Source organism: Hyaena hyaena, unplaced genomic scaffold (assembly GCF_003009895.1).
Source record: "Hyaena hyaena isolate Hyena2069 unplaced genomic scaffold, ASM300989v1 scaffold_524, whole genome shotgun sequence".
NCBI classification, from domain to species: domain Eukaryota; kingdom Metazoa; phylum Chordata; class Mammalia; order Carnivora; family Hyaenidae; genus Hyaena; species Hyaena hyaena.
Genome location: NW_024081155.1, coordinates 1,366,498 through 1,376,070, shown reverse-complemented (window position 1 = coordinate 1,376,070; position 9,573 = coordinate 1,366,498). Strand labels below are relative to the sequence as shown.

At 42.7% G+C, this 9,573-nt stretch overlaps 1 protein-coding gene across 1 annotated transcript; it reads right to left on the bottom strand.

Annotated features, from left to right (window-relative positions):
• Positions 1-8,269: 8,269 nt before the first annotated feature.
• On the bottom strand, positions 8,270-9,298 carry LOC120247442 (melanoma-associated antigen B2-like). The gene has a single exon (XM_039255354.1). It carries the CDS (start codon positions 9,296-9,298, stop codon positions 8,270-8,272), a length of 1,029 nt encoding a protein of 342 aa, XP_039111285.1.
• Between the last annotated feature and the right edge of the window lie 275 nt (positions 9,299-9,573).

The following is a 9,573-nucleotide window of genomic DNA, read 5'->3' as shown; positions in this document are numbered from 1 at the left end:
TGGCCTGCCAAGTTTCAGTAGATAGGTCTGTCACCACTCTGATAGGTTTCCCTTTGTATGTTAGGCCCTTTTCTCCCTAGCTGCTTTTAGAATTCTCTCTTTGTCCTTCTATTTTGCCAGTTTCACTATGATATGTCGTGCAGAAGATCGATTTAAGTTACGTCTGAGGGGAGTTCTCTGTGCCTCCTGAATTTCAACGTCTACTTCCCTCCCCAGGTTGGGGAAGTTCTCTGCTATAATTTGTTCCAGGACTCCTTCAGCACCTTTCCCTCTCTCTTCCTCTTCTGGAATTCCTATGATACGGATATTGTTCCGATTGATTGTATCACTGAGCTCTCGAACTCTTCTTTCATGTTCCTGGATTAGTTTATCTCTCTTTTTCTCAGTTTCTTCTTTTTCTATAATTGTGTCTTCTAAATCACTTATTCTCCTTTCTGCTTCTTCAATCCATGCATTGGATGACTCCAGTTTATTATGTATCTCATTTATCCCATTTTTTAATTCACCGTAACTATTTTTAAGCTCCATAGTGTTTGTAGCCATAGTTTCTCTGATGTCCTCCATGCTTTTTTCCAGCCCGGTGATTAATTTTATGATTATTGTTCTAAATTCTTGTTCAGTGATGTTGCTTCTATCTGTTTTGAGCAGTTCTCTAGCTGTCATTTCTTCCTGGAGTTTCTTTAGAGGGGAGTTCTTCCATTTCATCATTTTGGTTAGCTTTCTATCTCTTGTTAATTTTAAAAGCTTGCTGTACACACGGCCCCTGCGAGTTCTGCTGTATTAGAGAGGGCTCTTTTGACTGTTCAGGGCCTGTCTGTTCAGGAAGTGTTCTTTGGATGGTGTCTCTTGGTTTCTCTTGTGGAGTGTTTGGTTATTTTGTTTCCCTACTGGTAGTGGTATTTTGGACTCTCCGCCATGTGTAGTTTGGCTTGTTTCTTGAGGCAGCCACACTTAGGAGGCTTCCTTCCCATTGTACTCTGTCTATTCTCTTCCCAAACTCCTGTGGCTCAGTGTCCTACGACTCCAGGCCTTCTCTGTTTGAGAGATGGGTGCAGGCGAAATGTATGGAGCTCCTTACTTCTCCGCCAGCTTACCTCCAGTCCCCTAAGATAAAAATTCAAAAAAACAACCAAACCACCACACCTGCGGGTCAGCCTCCACCTTCGCCGCTCAGGTGCGTGTGCGCAAAGTCCGCTCGCGACGCCACGCTGGAACACCTCTATTTTTAATTTTTTGAGGAACTGCCATACTGCTCCATAATGGCTGCACCAATTTACATTTCCATCAATGGTGTGAAAGAGTTGTCCTTCCCAAATACTTGTATTTAATCAGCTTAGTCTCTACTTGGGGAGAAAACAAGACAATAAACATTTTAATTGTTGTCCTAAGAATACAATGTGAGAACTACTCTCTTAACCAATTTTGAAGTGCACAATAAAATATTGTTAAATACAGGCACAATGGTTTACAGCAGATCTCTAGAAGCTATTCATCTTGCACAACTGAAACTATACCAGTTCAACAGCTTCTTACTGTTCACTAACCCCAACCCCTGGCCACCATCACTGTACTCTGTATTTCTATGTGTATTACTATTTTGGATAACTCATATAAATGGAATCATGCAGTACTTATTCTTCTGTGATTGGCTTATTTCATTTAGAATAATGTTCCCCAGATTCATCCATGTTGTCCCAAGTAACAGGATTTCCTTCATTTTTAAGGCTAAATAATATTCCACTGTATGTATACACCACATTTCCTTTATCCATTTATCTATTGACGGACATTTGGGTTGTTTCCGTACCTTGGATATTATGAATAATGGTGTAATGAACATAGAAGTGCAGGTATCTCTTTAAGATACTGATTTCATTTTCTTTGGGTATATACTCAGAAGTGGGATCACTGAATCATGTGGTAGTTCTAATTTTACTTTTCTAAGGAATCTCCAAACAGTTTCTTCATAATGGCCCTACCAATTTACATTCCCACCAACAGTGCATAAGGCCTCCCTTTTCTCCTCTCACCAACACTTGTTATTTCTTGTCTTTTTCATAGTAGCCATCCTAACAAGTAGGAGGTGATATATTATCATGGTTTTGATTTCCATTTCCCTGATGATTAATGGTATTGAGCACCTTTCATATACCTATTGGCCATTTCTGTGTCTTCTTTGGAAAAAGATTCAGGTTCTTTAGTCATTTTTAAAATTTAGTTATTTGTTTGCTATGGAGTTGTATGAATTACTTATACAATGTAGATATTAGTCCCTTAGATATATGGCTTGCTAATACTTTCTCCCTCCCCACAGACTGCCATTTCATTTTTCCACTGCTGTATAGATGTCTTTCAGTTTGACAGAATTCCTTCCACTTGTTCAAATTTTTGCATTTCTTGCCTATGTTTCTGTTGCCATGTTCAAAAAATCTTTGCCAAGATGAATGTCAAGGAGCTTTTTCCCTCTGGTTTTTTTTTCTAGGAATTTTATGGCTTTGAATCTCATTTTTAAGTCTTTAATCTATTTTTCATTAACTTTGGGGTATGACATAAGTAGCATCCAGTTTAATTCTTTTGCATATGGATATTCAGGTTTTTCAACACCTTTCCCCACTGTGTATTCTTTGGTGGCCTTGTCAAAGCTCACTTGACAATTTAAGCATAGGTTTATTTCTGGGCTCTATTCTGTTCCAATGGTCTGTGTGTCCATTTTTATACTTGTATAACACTGTTATGATTAATAATTATGTAATATATTTCAAACTCAAGAAGTGTGATGTCTCCATCTCTGTTCCTCTTTCTCAACATTACTTTAGTATTCAGAGCTTCTTGTGGTTTCAGATGAACTTCCAGGTTTTATATTTCTAGTTCTGTGAAAAATCCCATTGGAATTATGATAGGCATTGCATTGAATCTGTAGATCACTTGGAGTAGTATGAATATTTTAAAAATATTAATTCTTTCAACCAGTGAACATTGGACATTTTTCATTTATTATTCTTTAATTTCTTCCATCAATGTCTTATTGTTTTCAGTGTATACATCTTTTCCTTCCTTGATTAAATTTAGTCCTATTTTTGACACTATTTTATTTTTTTATTTTGAGAGAGAGAGAGAGAGGGAGGGAGGGAGGGAGAGAGGCAGGCACAAAGAGAGTGAGAGAGTGACAGTGAGAGTGACAGAGAGAGAAAGAGAGACAGAGAGACAGAGAGAGACAGAGACTGCCTCTCAAATACGCTCCAGACTCTTGCAAGGAGCCCATTGTAGGGCTGAATCCCACAACCCTAGGATCATGACCTGAGCCGAAATCAAGGGTCAGGCAGCTCAAGCGACTGAGCCACCCAGGTGCCCCAACGCTATTTTAAATAGAATTGTTTTCTTAATATTTTTCCAAAAGTTTCTTGTTAGTGTATAGAAACACAACTGGGTTTTGTGTGTTGAATTTGTGTCCTTCAATTGAATACATTTATTAGTTTTAACAGTTTTTTGGTGCATGGGATTTTCAACCTATCTCTCCCCGCCTCCCCCTCCCCCCCACCCCGCCCACCCACAACACACAGAGAGGAGTCACAATCTCTCTTAGGACTGAGTTGTGCCAACCTGACGGAGGAACTGATGCCAGTAAAGTCTAATTATTTTTCTTATCTATTTCAAGAGAAGCTGATTTCAGTTTTATGCTCACATATAGTATTGCAACTTCTTAATTAGATTCTGGATCTTTTATAAAGGCATTTTGCTACTTATATTATTGTCAGTTCTGTGCTTCTGTGGGACAACAAGGGCTGGAAATTCTTATTCGACCATCTTGCTGATGCCACTCAGACAAAACCTTTTCTTTATCTCTTGATCCCAACAGTTCTACTATAGGGTTCATTCACATTTCCAACACAATCCCTGTGACAAGGGACAATTATGTGACAAGTTATTTGGCTCTGGACCAAGAAAAGAGGTGCAAGGATTTTTTTAATTTGATGTACAAAATACCAAAGCGTTTATACTTCTATTGACCAATGGCAATACCTATGCATTATTCATAAACACAAATACTGAAATCAAATAAACCTTCTATTACAAGGAACAGTATTTTAAAAGTGCCAAAAAGAAACCCCAAAATAAAAACAAAAATCTCCCACTCAAGCAAAGCAAGGACAAGAAGAAGACTTACACAATGTGTCTCCTCCATTTCCACCTAGGTGCTTCACTACTTAGAATGCTGATCTCTTTTTCATCACAAGATGACAAATCTCCCCCCCCGCACCGGCCCCTCCAGACTTCACTAGATGTGGGGGCACTGCAGGTTCTCAGCCCTGGCACACACCTCAGCTGTGGCAGTAGTGCCAGGCTTGGCTGCAATTCTGGCTCAGGTTCTCTATTTCTCACCTCTCAAAGCCTGTTTTTTATTTCTTTATTTGGGGGGACAAGGAGGAAGGGAGAGGAAGAAAGTCCAAGAACATGCAGGGGAGGGGCAGAGAGGAAGGTAAAAAGAGGATGGCAAGCAGGCTCCGCACCGGCAGTGCAGAGCTGGACACGGGACTCAATCCCATGGGCCATGGGATCATGACCTTAGCTGAAACCAAGAGTCAGATGCTTAACTGACTGAGCCACCCAGGCGCCCCTCAAAGCCTCTTTATACTTCATCATGCAAGAGAATTCACGACCTCCAAGGGGTGCCGGCAGGAACAGGACTCTGTGAGCCACCAGTGTTCCGGGTAGATGCTTCCTTCATTCCTTTTAAGGGAACCTCACATTTATATCTGACAACTCTGTCTACTGACCTGAGATTGTCTTCCTCGGACCAAAGCTCTCAAGTCCCTGACAACTGTGATGAAAAAGTGAGGAGATTCTCAGCCTGTCAGATCTGCCTGGAACCTTCTAGTTCTAAGAGAAGGCAGGGGCTGGCTTCTCTGTAACAGCCACTACTCTGGAATGCTGCTTTCCCCCTTCCCCAGTCCTGACTCATGGGTGTCCTCCTAAAGGCCCTTGTGACTTCCAATAAAGGCTTCTTGGGAAATGTCACATCCTTGAAAACTCTTGTGTTCGTTTCCCTACTCCATACCTTGCAGAGAATGGATCCTTGTCTCAGGGGTGATGTGAGACAGGAAATTCTCAGCACCAATCAGGGGGCCCAGGTAAGTGGGCTGTAGGAAAAATAAATTATGTTGGTCTATTCCTTCTCTTCTCTGTATAGGTTTAAGGTCTCATGTAACTTCTGTTCTCATACATTTGTTTTTTATAAGGAAGAGGCTGAGTCAAATCATTTTTTTGAATCCCTGATCTTTTAAGGTTATCTGAAAACACATATGATGATCCTATTGCCTACAAATATCATCTCTTTTTTCCACTTATTCATACCCCACATTGAGTTTAGTACTAGTATTGCTCTGGTATGTCATAATATCTGGTACGGAGTGGTTGCTTGCCTCATTCCTCATACAAGGTTCTTACCTTGACACTGTCATGGCTGGGACTCCACTTAACAGCCAGCCTCTAAAACCAAGGCCCTCATATCCTTGATTCCCTCCAGGCAAAAGCCAGAGATAGGGGGCATGTGAACCTATCAACTCTAGCCTGTGCCTCCCAGGCTAACAGCAGAGAAGGGATTAGGTGTAGCCCTGTGAGTTGGGAGTTGGGTGATCCCCATGTCCACACACAGCATCTTCACTTTGACCCTGTACCCTTCCTGGGATTCCACCCTCTCTGCTAATCTCAAGATAGAGCCATCAGTCAAAGGCCACACCTTTCTGGGACCAGAGTTCAAGGTCAGTATTCGCCACAAGCAGCCACGACTTTTCTGGACTCACAGAGCTGACAAGTGGGAAAGGGTTTTATGGAATCCTACTGTTGTGGCTAGGATCTTCCATCATCCTCATTCAGGTTTATCTCCATCACTTTTATGAGAGACCAATACCCCTTCCTCTAGTGACAGGAGAACTTGGCTCTTAGACCAAGGTTCTTACGCCAGTGAGAAGCCTGCACAATAAGGGAGGGTACACTCAGCCTGACAATTGTGTCTGAAACCCTCCGTGTTCAAGAACAGATGGGACTGAAGTCCCTGGCATTCCCTATGTTCTGGAGCATTGATCTCCCTAGTCCTCCTACATGGGGCCCTCGCCTTGGTTTCCATCTCTCGGATTTAAGGCTTCCTGGGAAATTTCCCATCTGCAAACTCGGGAGCAACTGCTGCTTTGCAAACGTTGCAGAGAATGCGACTGTCCTGGGAGTGATGTGAAATGGGCAAGTGGGGGGCACAGGACAGGAGTCCCAGGACAGGTGATGGGCTGTCAGGGGAAAACACACAGCTATCTATTCCTTCTGTTTACTGGCTGGCTGAAGATTCTCATGTAACTTCTGCTAGGTTTCCTTTCTACAGGTAAGAGATTGTCTAGGCTGATTTTGAGAGTCCCTGATCTTTTGAGATTATTTAGCATTGCAATGTGGATGATCATACTGTCACCTAATACTGTCACTTATTTATTTATACCTCTCAATCATTCTGGCATTCTTTTTGCTGTGGCTATATATTCCAGCCCAGCAGTTTGGACACAAGGCCATTCTCTTTTTAAACCTAAGATGAATTCTGAAGTACTGAAAAGGAAACTGAAATAAGAAACATAAGGTGAGTCTCAGGGTGCGAGGAGTAAAACAGTGCGGGCTCTGTAGTAATTCTGACCAGGACCCTACGCCCAGCCTTGTCATTTACTAGCCCTATGCATTTTGGCACACTGCGAAACTCTAATTCTATGAACTTCAGGCTCTCCTCTGTCAAGTGAGTATGAAAAGCCCTGTCTTGTAGGACTGGAGGAATGTGTGTCATGTACAGAGAGCATCTGTACTGAGACACTGGGGAATGGCAGGTATTAATAGGATTATCTTGCCATCAGACATTACCAACTATGTAGGTGAATTTTGTTTTGTTTCATTTTACATCTAAGACATGTCAGAAAATATGCAGTGCTGGGGTGCCTGGGTGGCTCAGTCGGTTAAGCGTCCGACTTCGGCTCAGGTCATATCACGGTTCATGGTTCAAGCCCTGTATCAGGCTCTGTGCTGACAGCTAGCTCAGAGCCTGGAGCCTGTCTTCGGATTCTGTATCTCCCTCTCTCTCTCTCTCTGACCCTCCCTTGCTTGTGCAGTCTCTCTCTGACTCTCAAAAATAAGTAAAAAACATTAAAAAATTTTTTAAAAAGAAAATATTCAGTGCTCTGGCCAAGAAAAACCTCATCAGCTAAAATTCTGCTTAGGAATGAAAACTAAGTAGTATGTTCTCTCTGCCCCCTCTTTACCGTGCTTTTCACTTTTTTTTTTTAATGTTTGTTTTTGAGAGAAGAGGGAGAGAGGCAAAGTGCCAGTGGGGAGGGGGGGCAGAGCTAGAGAGGGAGACACAATCCAAAGCAGGCTCCAGGCTCTGAGCTGTCAGCACAGAGACCAATGAGGGGATTGAACCCACAAAACGCAAGATCATGACCCGAGCAAAAATCAGATGCTTAACTGAATGAGCCACCCAGGTACCCCTTCACTTGTTCTTTATGGAGTACTACTGTTTCACCTTCTTCCATAATGACAGCTGCTCCTATCACCTATAATCACATGGGCATGTGCTGGGTCTTTGACTAAACATCCCTAGTATAAGGATGAAGACTTCCCAAGAGCAGATGCTCATTGTGTAAAATAAGAGACACAAATAGAGGTTTGATTCATTATGATTATATATTATCAAACATTCTTGGTAAACATCAAGAAATTTAGGCACATGTCTTTTAAATTTAGAAAAAGACTAAATAGAGTAAGGCAAACCAAAAATTAACCAATTTTTACTAGATCTATGTACCTATGTATCTATATAATCTATGTATCTATGTACCTATCCATCTATCTCTATGTCTATGTATGTAACATATCTATCTACCCATCCATCTATCCATCCCAACTATTTTAGTGTGGAATTCTTTCACATTTCCAAGGATATTCCTATCTTAAAGCCATGTTATCTTGCTCTGGATCACAAAAATGATTTAAAGATTTCCCATCTGTATTTCAAAAAAAAAAAAAATAATAAAATTCTTACTCCTCAGCCTGAAAAACAACAATAAATGTGTGATCCTTGTCTTTCATAAACTTATATTCTGAATCTAAATAAACTTTCTATTGAAAGGAACAGTGCCTGAAAAACATTTTTTAAACAAGGTAATCAACAAGTTATTTGTGCCTATGGGAAACACTACTTGACAGGCCTTCCTATGACAAAGCCAAGAATCTGCCTCAGCCCTCTCTAGGGAGGAGACGAGTGGCCAGATGCGGCCCAGGGACGTGCAATGGCCTTGGCAGTAGAGGCATCCTTGGTTGCAGCTGCAGCTTGGGCTCTCTCTTCCTCTTCTTGCAGAGCCTCTGCATAATGGAGCGGGAAGGCACTGGGGACGGTATCATGGATCTTGGCCAAAAACTCCAGGACTTTCATCTTGCTGATGTCGGTGTGGGCTCGGGGGCCCCACAGGAACTCATAGCTCGGGGGGTCGCTGCCGGGCACCTGGTGGTACTCCAGGTACTTTTCCTGAACCAGATCTTGGGTGATGAGCTTCCTGGGCTCCCCGAAGATGAAGTGCCTCCTTCCATCATACACACCCAAAATATTCAGGAATTCCCAGATATGCTCCTCAGAGGTGCAGCTGCCATTCAGGAAGATGATACCCAGGAGAGGCATGAGAAGCCCACTCTTAGGAAAACCCCAGAGATTGCTCATAGCGCCATCGTCGGTGAAGTCTAGGTTGCTGACAAAGGTGTAGGAGTTACTGCCAGGCTTGACTTCCTTTAATTCGAGGCCAAAGACCAGCTCCATGCGCTCAGAGGCTCTCCTGAGGATCTCAGCGAACTGCTCCCTGTTCCTTGTGTGGATGGCCTTCATCATGTCTATCTTCTTAATGGGCTCTTTCAATTTAAACTTACACAGCAGGAATTGTATCAACATCCCCACCCTCCCGTTTAGAGGATCTTTTTGAGCTTTCTCAGTGGAAGTTGAGGCTGGGGAGGAATTTTCACTTTCCTCAACCTGGCTCTTGGCACCTGCCTTATATCCTCGCCGTGAAACACATGCTCTGGTGGTGGCTGGGACTTTTTGAGGCTCCTGGGAAGTGCCAGCAATAGGGGAGCTTGAGGAAGCATCCCCAAGAACAGGAGAGGAGGAAGAAGTGGTCTCTTCTTCCTCTGCTGTAGTGGCCTGAGCACTGTTAGGACCTTGGGTCTCGCCTCTGTTAAGACAGCGTTTCTCACGAGCACGGAGCTTACTCTTCTGACCACGAGGCATAATGGCTGTGATCAGGGATAGCAGGCAAGGCTGTGAGCCAGTGGACAGGTGATTTGGGCAACTGCAGAAGCGAGAATAAGATGATGTTAACACCTTCAAGAGGTAGATTCCACTTTGGCTTTATCAAAGGCAATCTCAGCAGGGTCCTTGAGGATACTTCTCTAAGACTCCACAAAGGCCTCTGTTCTCTTGGTCATCCTGTCACCTAAGAATCCTATAGAGGAACCACAGACTCTTCAAGTGAGTCTTATTTGCATCCTACTCACTCTGCCTTG

What these genes read in the sequence shown, in the direction of transcription:
- LOC120247442 (XM_039255354.1), bottom strand. Translation starts at nt 9,298, where the DNA reads ATGCCTCGTGGTCAGAAGAGTAAGCTCCGTGCTCGTGAGAAACGCTGT.